Source organism: Cynocephalus volans, chromosome 7, assembly GCF_027409185.1.
Source record: "Cynocephalus volans isolate mCynVol1 chromosome 7, mCynVol1.pri, whole genome shotgun sequence".
Classification (NCBI taxonomy): domain Eukaryota; kingdom Metazoa; phylum Chordata; class Mammalia; order Dermoptera; family Cynocephalidae; genus Cynocephalus; species Cynocephalus volans.
Window position 1 is genome coordinate 52,014,985 of NC_084466.1, and position 20,672 is coordinate 52,035,656.

The 20,672-nt window shown below is 33.7% G+C and overlaps 1 protein-coding gene and 1 non-coding gene across 5 annotated transcripts in view; both read left to right on the top strand.

Moving 5' to 3' along the window:
- DIAPH3 (diaphanous related formin 3) overlaps positions 1 to 20,672 on the top strand; it is a 493,080-nt gene that overhangs the window by 273,600 nt on the left and 198,808 nt on the right. For all 4 annotated transcript variants that reach the window (XM_063102549.1, XM_063102550.1, XM_063102551.1 and 1 more), the window contains one exon: positions 12,944 to 13,073. In XM_063102549.1, coding sequence (XP_062958619.1) covers positions 12,944 to 13,073 — 130 coding nt within the window. The remainder of the gene's footprint in view (positions 1 to 12,943; positions 13,074 to 20,672) is intronic.
- Positions 16,784 to 16,943, top strand: LOC134382888 (U1 spliceosomal RNA). The gene has a single exon (XR_010024145.1). It is a non-coding gene; the product is annotated as a U1 spliceosomal RNA (small nuclear RNA).

Genomic DNA, 20,672 nt, shown 5'->3' on the forward strand with positions numbered 1-20,672 from the left:
TACCTTTGGAGACTAGATGGGAGAGGGATGGGGGACATTGGACTGCAATGATAAATTGGTCTAGATGTGACAGGCCTTGAGTGTCATGCCTATTGGTGGAGATTTTATGGAGACAAGTTAGTTCTGTAAGGCAAGTAATGTGATCAGATGTTTTGTAGGAAGATAATTCTATGGAATAAGGTTAAGTTGCACTGTTTAGTACTATTGCCATTAAGCATATGTAGCTATTTAAGTTTAAATTAATTAAAATTTAAATAAAATTAAAATGTTAGTTCCTCAGTTACACTTACCACACTTCAAGTGCTCAGTGTCCATACATGTTGGCAGCATAGATATAGCAGATTTCCATCATTGCAGAAAGTTCTATTGGGCAGTGCTGGGTTAGAGGGTTATAGTCGGGAGATATTCAGTGATTGGCTGACATGTAGTGTGTGACCTAGGGGAGTGACAGAGGAAATTAAACTGTGAAGATACATAGGGCAGATAGTGTGAGAGGTGGAGGAGAAGAGGAGAGGTGAAAGAAAAATCCCAGGTTTCTAGCTTTCCAAAGGATGGGAGCTATTGCTACTGACAAGATTGAAGTGATTGCTCAAAAGGGAATGAGTTTAGGGATTTTCTTGTTGTTTCCCTCTTCTCATTTACCTCAGTATCTTGAAGATCATTTGATTGAAGCTGCCTTGTTTGATTATTTAGCAAATATTTGAGTGTCTGCTATGTAACTGTCACTGTTCTTTGAAATAATGTAGTTCTAAGCTAAGGTAGTGACAGAGGGGTTTGAGGTAGAATAGTAGAGAGGATGGAAGGAAGTATACAGATTCAAGAACATCCATGGGAATTGTCAGGTCATGGTGCTTATGAATTTGGAAGCTGAAGGAGAAGGAGGCAAGCAAGACTGCCAGGTTCAGGCTTTCCCTGAGAAGGAAGCAAAGGAAGGAAAACAGAGAATGAGGAGCAAGGTGGGGGAGAAGTTAAACCCACACTTGTAAATTTACTGGGGTAAATTTCCTATTGTAAAGTGCCTGTTCCTCTTTAGGTTTTGCATCTCAGAAGTATAGTCGACTTACAGAAAGTTGGCTTCATGCCTTCTCTAAGGAGAGCTGTTGACAGATTAGGTCTGATTAATGAGGTAGAAGAGCATAATACAGTGATTGGTATATATTAAATACTCAATAAATAGCTGCTGAATGAAACTTGTTGCAATAGACATAACAGTGTCTCATGTTTATTTTATAGTTGAAAATAGACATCCTCTTATTGAGATACAATCAATGATGCATAGTAATTTTAAAATCTTTTACAAATGCAATGCATGCTGTTTTATTTTACTACAGTTAGTCTGCAAACTGGTTAATCTGTCTTCAGATAAAGAGTTGACTGCATTTTCATGCAATGATACTGGGTGTTTTGATCATCCATCTTAGGAGCTTTCTGTTGTCCAAGAAACAAAATAAATACTACAACTTCATATTTTTTATTAGCCTACATGTCAAGTTGAAAGCATATATTGAACAAGATGATATCTCATCATGTTTGTTATCAGAAGTCGTAGCTTGATCTTTGACAATTGTGATTGAATTTTCACACTGAGTATAAAGCATTTGGTTTGATCATAAGCCCCCGCACAAGAACTTCATATTTATTTGACAGTAGAAAGACAAGGAAATATTTTAAGCTGTTAAAACATGCTGGGTAATTATATGTCATTTAACATTCTGTATCAAAAATCCTTACTTTTAAATGCCCTTTATAAATTTAGTTCAAGTATGAAAAATGAGTTAAAATTCATATTAAATTATTAATTTTGCAATGTTAGAAATAAGTACATGAATCGTGAATCCCACACACATTGTAGTTTAATTTTAGGAGCTATATTATATCTTTGTATATATTTGTAATCAGTATGTCCAACTATAATATCTCTGAGTTCAGAGAGAAAAGGTTTGTTTGCTTTTATATATCCCAAACATTTGATGTTGCATATGACAAGTAAATAAAAAAGTAAAATATGAGATATAAGCTAAACACAAACTCGAATCTGTTAAGATTTAAATAAAAATGAAAGTTGATTCATACGTGAAGGGCTTTATGGTGGCTGAAGTGAAGTATAAACATTTTTGTGGAACTTGAGCTAAAGATAGTATTTTCTCTGATTAGCTTAAGTTGAACTTCACAAGAACCTTTGCATGTATATCTTTATAAAAGGAAAATGTGGTGTTATGTAGTTCTTATAAAAAAATGAAAGAATCAGTTTCATGAGGCTCTTTCTTTTAGAACTCCCCCTCCTGCCTCTGTGTATTCAGAGCCTCTTAAGGGCCTGGCACTTCCTGAGACCCTCAAGGTAAGATAAAAATTTACTCATCAGTCACAGTAATGCTACTCCTAGTTTAGGTAAAATGGTGTAAGTACATTGCTTTCAGATGGCTTGGCATTTAAAAGGATAAACCCTAGGATTATATGGAAAAATGGAGGACTGCTTGTCATTCATAAAATCCTCCAAAGATATTACTAGGCTTTAGATAAAAATTGGATAATAAAATTTTGAGATTATATTCTTATTGAGGGGACTTGCCATTGATAGAAATTCATATCCTTAGAAATCCAAGCAGCAGATGGTAGGTACTTGTCTGACCAAAATGTTTAGCTGGAAAAATTTGAACATGGTTAGTGTTAAGAGTATTTCTCCAAGAGAACCTATTGGTAGGTCCATGATATATTTTTTTTCAAGTAGATCAGAATTCTAGCTAAAGAAAGAATTGACCCAACCTTCAAAGTTCAGCACCATATTAAAATATATGAGGTAATCTCGATTTGTGAATTTGAGAAGCAGTTGTTACCAATCCACATACAATGGCTATAACGTGTTTAGCAGTGTTTGCTAATGTCTAATGAGATGTGTGATTTCTGAATAAGTCATCCTGATCAATACAACAGGATGACGTAGCTTTTTGTTCTAGGTAATTAAATAAACTGACTTTCCGTATTGGGGTAATAGATACAAATTTTGGAGGAGTTTACCAACTTTAATAACTAATTTTATCAGTATTTATTCTAAATTATTATTTAGGAAAATTGCAAAAACAACTATTGATTACATTTTAAATTAATCTTTATTAATCACTTTGTAGGAAGCTTTCTATTCTCTATGGCAGTCGATCATTTAATGAGTACATCTCAATGTTGAGGTCATCAAAAGACACGTAGTAATGGGGCTGTAAGGGTTGGGAGTAAGGTGTGAAGAGGGTTGGGGGTGGCAGACAAGAATGATTTTTGTCTAAGTTCTCTCTTATAGTGCCTGAATTTTTTTTTTTATCTGATCTGCATATTCCTTTTAAAAGCAGGCTAACCAGAAAAAAGTAGAATAATTTCACCAAAGCTGTGATGTGGATGATTTTTAAAAAAACAAAAAACATCGAATTTCCTTTTTCTTTAATGTCTTCACCATCCCTAGTGAGTGACTTTTTGAAATTGTGAATGGCGCTTTCTTGGATGACGTTGATTTGCAGCCTGGAGTTCCCTTTAAGAAATACTGATGCCTGAGCCCCGTACCAATTGAATTAACTCAGAATGTATGGATATGAATCCTGATTAGTGGCATTTTGCGAAGAGCTCCCCAGTTGATTCTAATGCTCAGTCTGAACTGAGAATCACTTTTATCTGTCTTCTTCCCTATTTACCTATCATGGAATGGAAAATCCCTGATTGGTGGTCTGGAACCAAAAAACAAACATAAAAAGATGAAAACAAACCAACACCAAAACAATAACAAATGGTTATAAAAGCATGACACAGTGCCTCTGCCTGTTACAGGCAGTTTGTATTTTGCTTACCTGTTACAGTCACACAGGTTAATATTGTAAATCGTTTTTGTGAAATTTTGATCCTCATGTATCACTTTTTTCTTTACTATATGAAGTTGTTTTTCAGAAAGATCTCTGCCAACAAATCCATTGTTGCATTTGCATTCAGTGTGTGTTTTAGAGGGATTTTTATTCTTTATCAGACTGGCAAAATCATACCACTAAGTTTTGGCACCCTTTGAAAGTAAAGAAGTTATGGGCCAAAGACTTGCAAATAGCAAATGCCATTCTTATTTTACATGCAGCCAATTAAATTACAGAAATACTGACTTTCAAAGCAATGTGAAACTATTTAGAATGCTTAACCTACATTGAGTCATTCATCAACATTTAATCTGAAGAGTTTTCCAAAAAGTATTTAATTGGCTTTAGTAAATAGTGTTTTTTGTTAAATTCTTTTCACGTCATTTAAAAAAAAAATTCTCATTACGCATTATAAATTAGAATTACTCTTTTAATAGAATGATAAAGGGGCAGCTTTGCTCAGGCACAGCCAATACACTTCCTGTGTGCTGTCATCTCACTGCCGTCGTGACAAGTGTTGCTACTCTGTCAGATTCTTTCCCCCAAACACTCAGTCTTGGAAATTTTCTGAACACCATGCTTATAGACAGCTACAACCCATCAGAGGTAGCACCCGAGATGAATCTTGCTTACCATCCCTGGTTTAGTTCAGTTTCCTCTTTTTATACATTTTATAAATGAAAAACGAAAAATTAAAGGAATAAGATGCTCCGTTTCTGATAGTTTAGGAAGCTTATTGTCTGCCTATCGTTTATCGAGGGTCTCCATTGTTTCTACATTTTTAGGATCAGAGGCAAACATGCAACATTATTATCCACAGAGTAATACTGAGCCAATGGTATTTATGAATATTTGATCTTGTAGGACAGGGGAAAGAATCATAATGAAATAGGTGCAAAGGTAACTTTGAACTATGGTTTCAGCATTGGGCATTACATACTAAATCCATTAGCACCCCAACAACCTCTGAAAACACCACTTGAGATATTTGAGGTATGGCTTTTTGTTAAATCCTTTAGATATAAAGTTCAGCAGTTCCTGTATTTCTGTTTAAAAACCATTTAATTTAAAATTAATGGGTTTGATCCACTTTAATATAAGAGGATACCCAAAATAAAAATGTAATTTATCAAAATTTGTTAGATGCTTTAAAAGCAACGCTTACAGTGAAATTTATAGCATTTAATGCATACATTAGAAATGGAAAAAGATCTAAAATCAATTAAGCTGTCACTTTAGGAAGCAAAGAAAAGAAGAGCAAATGAAATCTGAAGTAAGCAAAGCAACAAAATTATATTAGAGCATATATTAATGAAATTGAAAACAGGAAATTAATAGAGAAAATCAACAAAACCAAAATCTGATTCTTTAAAAAGATTAATAACATTGATAAACCTCTTGCCAAACTAACCAAGGAAAAAAAAGTGAGAAGATATAAATTACCCATATCAAAAATGAAAGAAAGATCATCATCACTGATCCCATATGGACATTACAAGGATAATAAATACTCTGAACAACATTAAGCCCATAAGTCTGATAACCTGGATGAATTGGACCTTGAAAGACACAACTACTAAAACACAAAAAGAAATGAATAATCTGAATAGGCCTGTATCTATTAAAATAATTGAATCAATAATTAATAACCTTTTAAAGCATAAAGAACAAGGCCCAGATGGTTTCACCAGTAAATTTAGAGAAGCAATAATACCAATTCTCTACAATCTGTTTGAGTAAATAGGAGAGGAAATGCTTTCTGGCTCATTATCTGAGGCCAGGCAGTAGAAGAGAATAGAAAGCCCCAAAACGCAGACCTACATAAATACAGTCAACTGATCCTTGATAAAGCTAATTCAATGAAGAATAATCTTTTAAAGAAAAGATGCTGTAACAACTGACAATTGACATACAAAAAAAAAAATGTTGACACAAACATCATATCTTTCACAAAAACTCACTCAAAATGCGCTGTTAATAATAGGGGAATTTGTTAATATGGCCTAAATGTTAATAATAGGGGAATTTGTGCGTATGGAGGGAAAGGTATGTGGGAACTCTATTTTCTGCTCATGTTTTCTGTAAAGCTAAAACTCTAAAAATTAAGATGTTAATTTTTTAAAAAAATTAAAGGTTAAAAAAGCCTTTAACTTAAAATTAATGTATTTGATCCATTTATATTAATAATCTAAATATGTTTGCTCTCTAAGCATTTACTCCAGTTTATATTAATCATTCCTATGAAAAATTTTTACTATTAGATTAAGAAATCAGTGCTTTCAGATAACATTTAGTTACATTGCTTTGGTTGGACAATACTAGACTCTAGTGTGTTTTCTGAAACCACCTCAATCAAATATATATATAAAAAAACTTAACATATATTACTGAATTGTTTTCCTAGAGGATTTTACTAATTTGCATATGCCTATAGCTGTCTATAAAAGTGCCAGTCTCATTGCGACCCTGCCATGATTAGGCATTCTTGGTTAGAGGGGGCTGATTTAGTTGGTGAAAAGTATAATGTATTTTTTGATATCTTTGATCATCAAAGAGCTTAGCATTTTTCTACATATTTTTATTCTAATTGTTTCTTCCTTTGTGAATTGTTTATTCTAGTTCTTTTCCCACTTGTCTTGTGAATGTAATGTTTTCTAATCTCTAAATATTAAAAGGAATTGATAAATAGTCTTTTTTGTAAAGAACATTGAACTGTTTAATTCTTTTTCTAATAAGGAGACAGTATAAATAAACATAACATTGAATAATACAATAGACAATGTAATAAGCTAAACTTTTACTAAAAAGCAAAAATGCTTTTCATATAGAAGTTTCTATGCTCAAGAATAATTCAAGAGAAAAATGTTAAAAATATAATTTAGAGAAAATGTTTCTGTGGGGATATAGTAGAAACCAGTTTATTGTTATTTAAAGCATTTTCTTGTTCGTTAAATGTTTCAACTCTCATTATTTTAAAATGAAAATTAAGCAATAAATATAAACTTTTTTTATATGAGTGCCATAAATTATCTAATGTCTATTTTACCTACTATCTAATTCATCTAATAACAATTGATCTCTATCTTTAAAATCATACTGAAAGTTTTATTATAGGTATTAATGGTTATGGCAGTGTCATAAGCATTTGGTTTTATTTATTTCAAGATTTTTATTGCCATTCATACTGGAGGGATACCCAATTTTTTAAAAAACTTTAATCAGAATGGTGATTATTTAAAAAAAATATATACATATATATGTATATAATCTACCTATCAGAAAACATTATCTATTCTATAATGGTGGTTGGTTGCACTAGTGAATTTGTATGAGCACATTGATTTTTTGTGGTTCCTATCTGAGCAAATACGATATAGTTTTTGTCAGTACGTATTCACATACTCATTTTCATGTGGATACCTTTAACTTATTTTTACATATGCTACTTCAAGCACTTACATGATCCACTTTCTTCTACAAAGGATTTGAGATGGGATATGATGTCATTCAAATACACTTATGTAAGTCAGTTGAAAGTTAAACTTTATAGATATGTTTTCCTCCAACCATATCTGTGTAATATTTTGTCAGCAGTAATCTCTTAGAAGTATATAAAGACTTGGTTTTGGGGTGATATGATTCAGGTAGCATTTTATTCATTTTATAGACAAAACAATGGAAAGAATGTCATCCTCTTAGAGCAAGAAATAACATCAGTTGAGAGGGTGTCTGTTTTTAGAGACTTTTCAGGCTAGAATTAGAAGGTTACAGAGTTTTAGTGTTTTTTTTTTTTTTTTTTTTGGCGGCTGGCTGGTGTGGGGATCTGAACTCGTGACCTTGGTGTTCTAAGGCTGTGCTCTAACCAACTGAGCTAACCGGCCAGCCAGCTTTAGTATTTTTAAATTGCATTAATGCTCTTTTGTGTCATACTACCATTTCTGTCCACTGTGTTTTTCAGAATTTTGTTTCTTTTGGCAATTAACGATAAGTTAGACTAAGTAAAGATTTTTGTAGAGGAACTGTATTTTATTTGGTTAAGAGCTTTGTGTTCCCACTGACATGGGATCAAGTCTTGGTTCTACTGGGTGGTTATCTGAGATAAGCTACATGATGTCTCTAAATCTCTATTTTCTCCTCTTAACAATGATTTAATGCTAGTTCCTTCCTCATGAAGATGGTGTGTGTTTTAAGCACTTAACATGTGTTTTATTATTTGGCTAGTCTCTGTCTCGTAGTAAGTGCCAAACAAATAAGAATTGCTGCTGTCGTCTTCAGCATTGTACTTCACTGATTGAGGTCTTCTAGAATGCTCATGAGACCACTACGTGATTCTCAGAATTTTGTCATGTAGCTGGTGTTCTCCAGTGTCTACAATATCTAAAGAGCTGTTTTGATACACACTTAGATTATAGGAACATCATAATGAGCAGGAGAGTTACTAATTTGACAGTGGTATTCTTACAATATAAGTGCCTTTATTCAAAGAGTAAGAGATTATAGTTCTTTGGATTCTGAAGATCATCAAGAAGAAATTCAGTTTTTAAGAATTTTTTTTCCTTGTGACTAAAACAATGGAATATTCTCTAAATGTCATTGAAATTTGTGCTCAATACCTTAAAAATATTCCAAAACCTTGCATTGTAGCTACAAAGGAATTTTACTACAAACTGACAACTAGGCCATGATTTATTAGAGAATCTGCTTTTAACATTATTTTGTCTGGAATGAACAGAGTGGTAGAAGAAACTCCATCCGTCTTTTTGTTTATTTGACATTTGTGCCACTTTAAATGTACCTTAAAGAAACAATACACAAATAAGAACTTCTTTTTAACAGTGATGAGCACTCAGCAGTAAGATAAATCTCTTGACAGTGATACAAAGGGAATCCTGTCAAGCAATGTCTTAAAATTTAAATAAAACCTATTTTTTAATCTGAACAGTTTTTAAAGCAAATATTTTAGCTTCATTTTCTTTCTGAGAGTTAGCATTACAAAGTGTGCGTAAGTTCTTCATCTTCAACAAAATTAGCAGTCTCTCTCCAGTTTTACTTGTTCTAGCTCAATCACTGATTATGAAATGAGTGATTAGCAGAAGTAGAAAGTACCTTTTTTAGTTGTTAATGTTTATCAAAGAAATTAAAAAATATTGAGCAAATAGATATAGACCTTGATAAATACATTTTGTTGTGCTTTCATGCTTTTGGAAGGCTTACTTTTTAAAAATGATTTGGGGGAAGGAGGAAGGTAATAGAGTAATTGAGGCAGGAAGAATATTTAGGCAGCATTGTGAAATTTTTCCTGAGAATGTTAGAACGTGAATGAAGAATCTCTGCTCTGCAGTTTAGATTTGCATAGTAGTTTGTAAATGAGATTTCATACATTGTCAACAAAATGCTTCTTAACTCACTCATTATTTATTAGGCTTAGTTTCAAATTTATTTTTTTAGAAATTTGGGTGACTTTTTTGTTTCACAATTATTGAATACAGATTTTGGAAGGATGGAAGAATTGTACTTGTATTTCTTATTGAGTGAGTATATTTTTTAATATTAGAGTGTTATCAATATGCCGCATACTAATCAGTTGATGTTTTCAGTAGGACAGCCCATGATAGATAGCATCCTCTGCCCTAAATTAGTGTCTAGATTCATAATAGTCTCTGAATGACTTGAATCTGTGTTTGACCTGAGTACTTAACCTTTATTAAGCTGGTAGATGCAGTACTGTGTTCTAGAATTCTAATTCTGAATTCTTACTGCTCATGTGTAAAGATCAAGGTTGAACCAGCTTGTTGTTGTTCCATGATAGAGATTATTAATATTAATCCTGGCAGTTGCTGGTTGTTTAGCTGCATCTAAAGACAAATACTACTGGAAAACTCTTTCCAGTCTTTACAAATTATAGAGGTAGATGATGTTTGTCTTAATGAATATTCCATACAGGCTGTTGATCAAGTTTCTCATGAGCATAGTAAGGAATGGTGTGGACTGGTAACTGGGAGAGTCCGTGCAGGCACAGTGCTCTGCAAGTCGTCAGCGCTGTGAAAGTGGTGGGGGAAGAATAGAGGAGCTTCACTGCTAGGGGCTTTTTAACAAAACTGAAGACAGCTTTTATGCTGACTCTTGGTCTTACAAGAGAAAACTATTATATTTGTGCAAGTTTGCTGCTTTCATGCTGGCCTTATCTTTTTAAGATGATAGTATGAATGAAATTATAGCGTAGTAAGGAAACTTTCACAAATTGGATTAACATTCTCAGGTTTATTTGTTAAAAACTGAAACCCATAGAAAGAGTCCAACTGAATCAAGTGTGCAGAAATAACTTATGAACTGAGATTATAACTAAGTTTCCTCATTTTTATTCTAGTTCTTTTTTAAAATTAGATTTCACTATGTCTGCTAACACTTAGGTCTACTATAATGTATACTTATTATTTTTGGAGTAAAAAGTGAATTTAGAGTTTCCTTTCCATGTTCAGTTCCATTTTCTTATTTTACGTGTATAAAAACTAACATACAGTAACTTGCCCAAGGACACGAGCTAGTTAAGGGCATGTTTTAGCATTACCAGGTCATCTACATGTTACTGGAAATTTGTCCAGCTGGTAAGGGAGTCATTTTATTGAAATGTACTCTTTTAAAACACTCAGCTGGGTGAAATCTATGTTCCTTTTTAACAAGGTATCTAGTAATGAACTAAGTGTTCTTATTCAGTCTGTTTTTTAAAGTGCCAGGAACCATTCTTTGAGTTGCACGTTGAGTAGGTCAGTATAGTATTTGAGCCTATTGCATGTGTAATTGCGTGAAAGGCTGTCTAGGTGGGTAGCTCAGTGTTTCCAGAGCTATGATAGTTTTTGCATCAATAAGCATTGAGTATGTTAATATGTATGATAACAATCTCTCTCATTCTTACTCTGTTATATATGTTTTTCTGATAGTGATATAATATTTAGTTATGTGGAATTTTTTTAAAAATTGCAGATGGCACCGTGTGTGTGTGTGTGTGTGTGTGTGTGTGTGTGTGTGTGTGTGTGTGTGTGTGTGTGTGTGTGTGTACATATGTAGGAAGGGTATTTCGATATGTTCATGGAAAATGAAATTAAAAGATAATAAATAATATCAATGTTTCCATGAACTTTTTGAAGAACCCATGTGTGTGTGTATGTGTATGAACATATTGGAAAGTGGAAAGTCATTAGAAATGAAGCACGTAAATAGGACTGTGTACAATTAGGTATTACAGGAATTTCCAGCTCTAAATTAAATTTTGGTATAAGAAGAGTGATTTTTTTTCTTTTTTATCCTTTATATGGGTATCTGCTCTGAATGATTACTCATGGTAACACCACCAGATTATCTATTAACCCTGTGTTCATGTCACTCCCTCCTCCACCAACACTCCCTCTCTCCAATCACTCCACACAACCCAAGCTAACTACTATTCATTGTTCAGGTTTTAGCTTAACCACCTCTCCCTTGTGATTACATTCCTTGGCTATTTCATATTAGAATTTGGACCATCCTTGTCTTCTTCTCAAGCCTGTATCCTCCCTTCTTTTATTCTGCATACCTGTTTGGGTTCATTTGGTCAACTAATTAGCTTTGGGAGAAAGAGCTCAAAACTTAGTGCTCCTAGATCAGTTTGCTGCTGTGAAGTCTAATCATGTATTCTCAACAGGGGCAGTATCATCCTCAAGAATAGAAAGTAGGTTCTTGGAGAGGAAAAAATGTCTTGTTTATCTTACTGGTTTTTACATGTAAAGCACAGATATGCATACACATAAATGCAGTATACTTGTGGTTTTAAAATTTTGTAGTTGCAGACACAGGAAAAAATGCCTAGAAAGCTCCTTAAGGGGCAATAATGGAAAAATGGTTCAGAAACACTGTTCTACATCTACATAAATCTATGTCCTTTCAGGATGTTTTCACTTGGATATTACAAGCTTCAAACTCACCTTGTCCAAAACTGAAACAATTACCATCTCTGCCCTCCCCACCCAAATCTGTTTCTCATGTCTCAATGACATCTCCTGGGTTTCCAGGCCCACTTGGTCCTATTATCTCCATTCCCAGGGCACAATTTCTGTTAAGGCTGCCTTCTTTCCCTGCCTGGATTATTATCACAGCTTTTTAAATTACTCTTCATGCTTCTGTTATTACCCTTGCTCTAATTTTTTTAATCTACATTACTTTAGAGGGAGCTTTCTAGAATGTACATCTGATCATTTCTTTTCCAGCTTAAAACTTCCATTGCTTCAGAATCAAAATCCTATTTCCATTGCATGACATACCTTTCCTTTTATTTTCTGGACTTTCCACTGTCCCTACTTGCCTTCCCCAACACATACACACTAGTATTTTGTATTGTCAGTCAGCTTCCCATTGAATGTGCCATATTTTTCCTCATCTGTAGCCCTTTTCAAATGCTGCTTCATCTGCCTATGATACTGAATTTTGAATTTTCTCCTTCCCTTCCCTAGTCCCATATAGCTTCCTGTCTTCGAAGGTTCAGTTCAGATGTCATTTCCTCCTAGACATACTTTGTCATTATTTTTACTATACTGCGTACCACACCAGGGCAAATACATATTTTCTTTTCTTTTTTTTTTTTTTTCCCACTAAATAGCTTCTTAAGGAAAGACTTTTATTTGTTGTTGTATCTCCAATTCCTATAGTATCTAGTAAGCATTCTATGAATATGTGCCAAATGATAAATGAATGCCCAGGGTTGTTTTAAATACTACTGTTATATAGACTTCCGGGTTATTCTGTTTTCCTAGCCATTTTACCATAATTCTTTTCCCATAAAGCATTGTATACTAGATTGTATTAAACTAATTCATTTTTTTTTTTACAACAAATATTGATGATTTTGATTAAAGAGCAAATAAAAAGTAGCTTTTAAAAAAGTATTTTAAATACCTGTTTTTCAGAAGTTGGAATTAACTGATTTTACAGCTCATTTGTATCTTTCCTACAAAATACAGTATTAACATTATTTATGTAGGCAGATTATCAAAATATTTTTGACTTTTTTTTCCCCCTCTCGTTCTATTTAGCTAAAGGACACGAAATCAGCAGATCAGAAAACAACACTGCTTCATTTTCTGGTAGAAATATGTGAAGAAAAGCACCCTGATATCCTGAATTTTGTGGATGATCTGGAACATCTAGACAAAGCTAGTAAAGGTTTGTGCTTTTGTAAAAAAACATTTCACTGCTCTTGTCTTCGAAGACAGAAAATAATGCCTTTTATTGGTACATACTTTCTACTTTGTCACAGTGTTCATATTGAATATTTCATTTTAAAAACAGAAAGCTGTACGATACTTATGAGTTGTCATGATTGGAGCTATGAGTTTAATTTGGTTGAATAATAAGGGCTTGCATTGAAAAACACTTTGTTCTGCTATTTAAAACTTACGGATGCCTGCTAGTACCACCCTCTGCTGCTAAACCTCCACTGTGGTTAGGGCCAGGCTCCCTTGACTCAGTGTCATTAACAAGCACTCAGTGACTATTATGTAACTGGCCCAGAACCAGTGATCAGTATCTTTTGCCTGAGTTCCAAAACTATCTCCACTTACCTTGTAGGTGAAGCTTTCTTTCTTTGTCCTAGTAAGCACCAAACTGCCAGATGCCCAAATATCTAACCTAGATCTAGCCCCTACTGTGGGCTTAGATCAGTTTGTAAAGGGTCACAGAATGTATAGGACCTATTATTAATACTTGGCTATGATATGATTTAAATGCAATTTTTTGACCACCATATAAATCTATTTTTCATTTATATCTGATGTTGATTCTGTGGGAACAACTTTACTTGGCTTCAAAAAACCAATTTGTAAGTACATTTTGGAACACAGCTCATTTCGAATGGTGGAGTATCTGTATTCTTTTTATTCTAGTTGACTACTAGTTATTTATAATGTCAAATTATTTTTGTGATCTCTTTATTTTTTTCTTAATACTGGAATTCATCAAAGTCAAGGATTTTTTTTCCATATTAGAGTGAATATTCCTTCTTTAGAAAAACCACTTTCATCATTCCCCAACCGTTTAAAATTTTTTGTTCTTTTATAAAATGAGGATTATAGCACTTTATCTGCAAAGAGGCATGTGATTGGATGAGATGTTCTTGCAAATTTTTTTCTAAGACATATACTTCTTTGGAGTATGTATTTCATACAGCCTATTGGAAGATAGTTGGAATTAATTAGTCTGGATTTTTAAGACTAAAAATAAGCTTTTTACTTTATTTTTCACTACTAAATCCTAATGTTCTAATGATATTGAATTACTTACTTTGCTCCTGTACTACTTTAAAATGTCCTTGGTATAAGAAGAAAATATCTCTGTGTGTGTGTGTGTGTGTGTGTGTGTGTACTTATAGATATTTTATTAGAATTTAAGAACAGAAAATAATCCAAATTATTTTCTTGTATTAAAACATGTGAGATAGGGCAAAAGGCCATAGAACTGAATGAAGAAAAACATTTAAAGTAAATTGGTGATACTCAAAATAGCTTTTAAATGATTGGTTCATTGACTCAGGGAAATTGACTTTCCTAAAGTGAGATTTCTGAAATTTTGGAATATTTGAGCAAAAAGGATGGAAAAAAAAATTGAAAATGCATGTTCTTGATGGATGTTAAGTTTGATGAGTAACAGAGTAGTGGATGAAAAAGTGGTACAGTGGTACAAAAACTCCTAGAGGGAGCTTTTTTCCTGGGGAAAAGATGGTGGAGTAGTTAATAGCTTATATCAACATTAGTAGTTTAATAAGAACTAAAACAGTGCCAGCATTTCCAGACAATGACAGTTTGCATTTCTGACCAATACACTATTTTTCATACTACTTCTAAAACTAAACAGTAAGCTGGAACATACTTATCTTTTGATGTATTTTTTATTGTAGAATATATTTTCTAGCAGTTGTTGTAAGTTAGATAAATATTATATACGGTAGATAAATATTTCAAAAACTTAACTCATTTGATTATATTTAAAATTCTGTATAAATATTATTATAGTTGCTTTTTTAAAGTATTTAACTTTCATAAGGACTTGCAGAGTTGTAACTTGGTAATTTGATTCTTCTGTTTGTCTTTTTGTTGTTGTTGTCTCAGTGTCCTCTGGGGCCTTGGGGGTTTTTAGCTTCCATCTGTTGTAGCAGCGGCATGGGTATGTGTATGGGTCAGCAGATATTGTTAATATGTTTCACAGGGAGCAACCAACTTCATATTTAAAATAGAAAAACCATTGCCGAGTTTTTTTTTTTTTATAGTGTAGGTGATTGTTGAGCATAATTTCTTTTTATGATTATGTTATCCTATTAATGCATAAGGTTTTAGAGGAGTAATGTAATGCTTTGGATGAGATAAATCTATGTTTGCTTTGGAGAATTTCAGTGCTCTTATATTATATATCATCATTTAATAGTTTCCAGATTTGAAGTCTCCTCAGTGAGCTATCACATGAATTAAAAAGTGCCTTTGTTTTTGAGACATAACAAATCCTGGTCATTAGGTACTCCTGGATCAGCAGGGGGAACTTTCATTGCAACTAATGAGCTTACCCGTATGACAATTTTCAAAAATCTACTTCATTAAGACTGCTTCTTTTCTAAGAGATAATGGCTTACAGCTCTCTGTTGTATTTCAGTGAAAATATTTGGGGTCATTATTGTATTTCTGTATACCATTAGAATATTTCTTCTTTTTATGGACTTCTAGGGGTTGAATGCATTTTTACTTCCTGTTTTTCCTGACTCTAATCTATGACGGTTTTACTGATTACTTCCTACTCATATGTTTCATTATTAAATTGAAATGCTATTTTTTTAATGAATAGAAAATATGACAAAACTGATTTTTTGAATGTTTGTTTTTTGGGGGGGATATATTAAAATAAAACTAAAGTAAGTTTACACCATCACTTTGGTCACCCCTTTTTTAGGGTTTTTATGGTTCTGCCATATCATTGTATTCTTCCCTAGTTAATCTGAGTTCTAGAAATGCCATGCTAGTCTAGTTGGTAACTCATTTATTTATCAAGTCTGTGTTGAGTGATTACTCTCTGTCAGAAATTGTGCTCTTGTCTTGCTTTTGGTCCAAGGTATAATTTGTGTGTCTTGGTGCAACCTAGTCTGCCTCACTCGCATCTGGCTTCTGCACCAACTGGTTCTTGGTCTTCCCTTTCACTCACAATTTACTTTACCTCTTTCTCTTCTACGAAGCCTCAGTGTGTTGCGGTTGTTATTAGCCTAATACTGAGCCTTTCTCTTTTTTTCTCCCTAGATCTTCTCCTTCTCCTTTGGTGATTTCTTCAATTTCCAAGGACTTAAGTACCATCATTATGTTAACGACTTACAAATTTATATCCCAGACTTTCCTTCTAAGCTCCACCCTGTATATCCAACAGCTTTTTGTTTCCATCAGCATCTCAAATAGGTATCAGGATCATAATATGCCACACAATATGGGGCTCTTGATCCTTACACCCTTAACCTCTTCTCTCAAATTTTATTTACTTGAGAAAATCTTTCTTGGTCCCCTTTCTTCTGATTTTCTTTCTCTTATTTGTCGTGTTTCTTTATAGCTTTCAGCACCTCAGGTTAGAGCTGCATGGTGGATTCTGCCTAAGTTAAATCTGTGGGAAGTGGTAGCATGTTATCTAGTTTTCACCTTTATCCCAGAATTTAAAGTAATTGTCATCCTTTCTTTGGAGCTTTTTTCTTGGTTCTTACTGAGAACCTCACCACTAAATTTCTGTGTATTCTACTCTTTCCTTAAGGCTAAATTCATAGATTTCCCAGAAATCTTTACACCACTATTTAAGAATTGCTGCTCTAAACCAGAGACTATTACTGGAACTGTTGGGAAGAGCATTAGCTTCTTAGACTTTGCAGGGGAGATACCATGATCATAAAGATGGTTTTCCTAGGGCGAGGCTTATCCATTGCACTCCGGATGTGCTGACCCTTGTAATTTCCCCAAATGTGGGAAACTCTACTGCATAACTTGTGATAGTGGGGGACTGTGTTCGTGCTCTCCCTTTGGAGAGGGGGGGAAAAATACTAGCTTATAGGAAAAGGGCAATATTCAGTGTACTATCAGCTTCAATGATTCCCATTTCTAATTTTTGTCATTTTGCTCTGTTTCCATATTTTTATCTTTCAAGAGCATTCTTTTATACCTTAAGTTTGATTTTTTTATCCTCTCTACTTTTAGACCTCTTTCTGCTTTTAAGACTCTATTTGTATGCTTTTAGCTAGCAATTTCTTGATCTGACCCAAATATTTGTTCAAATACATGTCATGGTTTATAGTTCTTCATGCATTTCCAACTTTTTATGATAAATGCCTTACTAAATACCAAATGTTTATCTTTTATTCACCTACTGTGAGCACTTAGAACACCTAATTTCCAGGTGACTGACGCCAGAATGCAGTGTTTTCAAAGACTTCCATTAACCTCATTGTACTATAGCCTTCCAAAAATGCCAATTAAAATTTTTTAGCAAGTTTGATATATATTTTGAATATTCAATATTAACTATTAATTCAATTGCATTTTCTGTCCCCCTGAAGCAGAGTTTACAACATAGCTAACAAAGTTTTACTTGGAACCATTATGTCATGGAGGTGTAGGTTGGGGCCTTGTAATTTGTGTGTGATATATAATTCATTTGGTATTTAAAATCAATTGTAGGATATTAGAATTTTATAAAAATACTCTTTAGTTTACACATTTTCTGCCTATATGATGAAGTTTATTGACAGGATACATTGTTGGTGATGGTATTTATAATAAAATAATTTAAAGAAGACAACTGTATGGGATATTGCTTTTATTGAATTGTCAGTGAAGAGCACAAAAACGTATTATGTTATGGGCTGCATTGTTTACCTCATAAATTTATATGTTGAAGCCTAACACTCAGTATCTCAGAATTTGACTATGTTTGGAGATATGGCCTTTAAAGAGGTAATTAGTTAAAATGAGTCCATTAGCGTAGGCTCTAATCCAATCTGATTTATGTGCTTATAAGAAGAGGAAATTTGGACTCATAGCCACCAGTATGTACATGCACAGAGGATAGACCATGCGAGGACAGAGTGAAAAGATGGCCATCTGCAAGCCAAAAAGAGTGGCCTCAGAAGAAACCACATCTACCGACACCTTAACCTTGGACTCCACAACTATGAGAAAATAAATTTTTGTTGTTTATGCTCCCAGTCTGTGGTATTTTGTGAGGTCAGCCCTAGGAATCTAATACACTAAAAGTCATTTTTTTTTTGTTTACTTAAGAGTTTTAGGCTGTATGATAAGGTAGCCTATACTAAATGATTTTTTATTTTATGAGATCAGTTGAAGAAGCAGTTGTAGACCTGCTGTGTTGGATGTTCACTAGTAATCAATTTAGGAATATCAAAGGTTCTTCTATAGACTATGAATTAGCACATGATTTTAAATAATTACTAGTATGCCTCAGTTCCTTTTCTGAATAGACATGACACATAAAATAGTACATGTATAAGGAAATATTAAGGCTTTCTAAATAAATATATTCATGAACATTCACATTTAATTTCAGGATTAGATCTATGGCATTCCTAGATTTTGTTTTAACATTCATTTATACTGGAGTGTACTAAGTTTTTGTTTTGTCTTTTTCTTTTATTCACCGTATTTGTATGTATATCTCCTTTCTACTTATCTCTGTTTTGCTACTATAATAGTTGTAATTTTAATATAACCAAATGACTAATAAAAGCTAGTCATTCTGAATTATCTGTTGACACTTTTACAAAAGGAAAGCATGGGTAGCTGGTTTCACTTTGTTTTCATTATCCTGTGGAAATAATGGAAATGTTTGGTGTCTGAGCTTTGTAGTGCTGGTTCTATATAGATAGATCATAGAGTAAGAGCTGTGTCTGGGAAGCTAGCCTATGACTCCTATGTTGTTATGTCTCACTGATCAAATTTGACTATCTGTAGCCATTTTAATAAGTATACTTAGGAATACTAATGTAATTTTAATATTAATACAAGTCAAATATAATAAAAGGTAAATTATTTTAAAAATAGAATTTATATTTTGCACTTACTTACCAAATTGGTAGAATATGTAAAATTTTACATTCAACAAATTAACGCTTTTAACACAAAAAGATATGATGAAATATAACTGGGCCATTCCCAAGGTAATTACAGGATTTATGAAAAATATTTATAGTGCATAACAGGCATGGTGTACTGGTATGGGGCTCATATTTAAATCCTGCCAGTTTATTTCCAGAGGTTATCTATGTAGAGTTGGCATTAAAAGCTTAAATTGCAGACTTGGATATGAGTTAGTGAGGGCAATCACTTCATAGTGAAAATATAAACTAGTTTGGAAAGCAGCAGAGTGGAATAGAAAGAACATGGACAAAATCACTAGAAGGATTAAGGATTGCGTAGACTGACATTGAAGAACACCAGGCATGGAGGAACTACTTGCAGCTAAAGATTGCTTTTTAAGATACTGAGCTAGGAACATTTCCTGAATGTGCTGCTGCTCAGGCTGATAGATGATGATGAAGAAGAAAACCACATCAGGAAGACCTCTATATCTTTTTGGAGGTTAACAGACTGAAAGTGGCATCAATACAGCATTAATCTTTTCGAGAAACTAACAGTTTCCAGTGTTTGCAGATTTTTGACCACTACAGATTTGAAATAGCTACTCGAGCAGTTCTGTCAGTGTCACCTATGAACCATGGTTAACATCAAGTAACAGGACAGTATCACTTGTGACAATAAAGGTCTTAGAGCTCTGTTAGGCTGCTGGCTTGAAGCAATATTTCTGCCACTCAGTTTTCAATATGAAGTGGGAATTACAAACAAGGTAGATGAAAGAAAATTTCAGAATAACGCATTCTGAAGGATAGCTTAACATAGCAAGTCTATATACTACAAAGAAACCTAGTCAGTGGATGGAGCAAGCACATTTATGACAGTCTCCTGAATCTCACTGGTGACAAGGTTGGTGTAATCTGTAGGGGGAAAAGGCATGGAGATAATCAGATATTGCAGGTAGAATTGCCAGCTGCTCCCCAGAAACCAGACTCTATTTATGCAGCTTGCAAAATCTTGAATTAGCAGTTTTGTTAGTTTCCTATGGCTGCCATTACCACTTACCACAAACTGGATGCCTTTTGAACAACAGAAATTTATTCTGACACATTTCAGGAGACTAGACATCTGAAATCAAGATTTGAGTAGGGTTGGTTTCTTCAGAAGGCTCAGTGAGAGAAACCATCCCATGCTCTGTTATGCACCTCTTTTTATTTAATATTTACCATGTTCTTGAACATGTTTTTTGTCTAAAAGAATTCTCATATTCTAAAAATGATTTCCTTTTAGATGGGCTTCCCTTACTACAATAATTTTCTCTTCTAAAAAGCTGTCTTGTCTTTAATACCCTTTTTATGCTTGTAGAGGAAATGGCTGCTGCTTCCCCCCCAGAGTGGGTGACTTGGTGCAACAGGGCTGACTGCAGGCCTTTCAGTGGTCGTGCTCGTCATTCCCTCCACTCACCTCCCCCTACAGCAAGTACAAGCATTTCTCCTGCAGAGTGATGTAAAAACAATGGCAAAAGTAAAACCCTCATTGCATATAGGATAGTAACTTAGGAAATGCACATTGTGGTGTGTTATTACATGGGGTTCCACCAGGAATCAGAACAGGGGGAAGAAAGATCTGAGTAGAGGAAGATACAACTGCTTGGCTAGCACGAGCA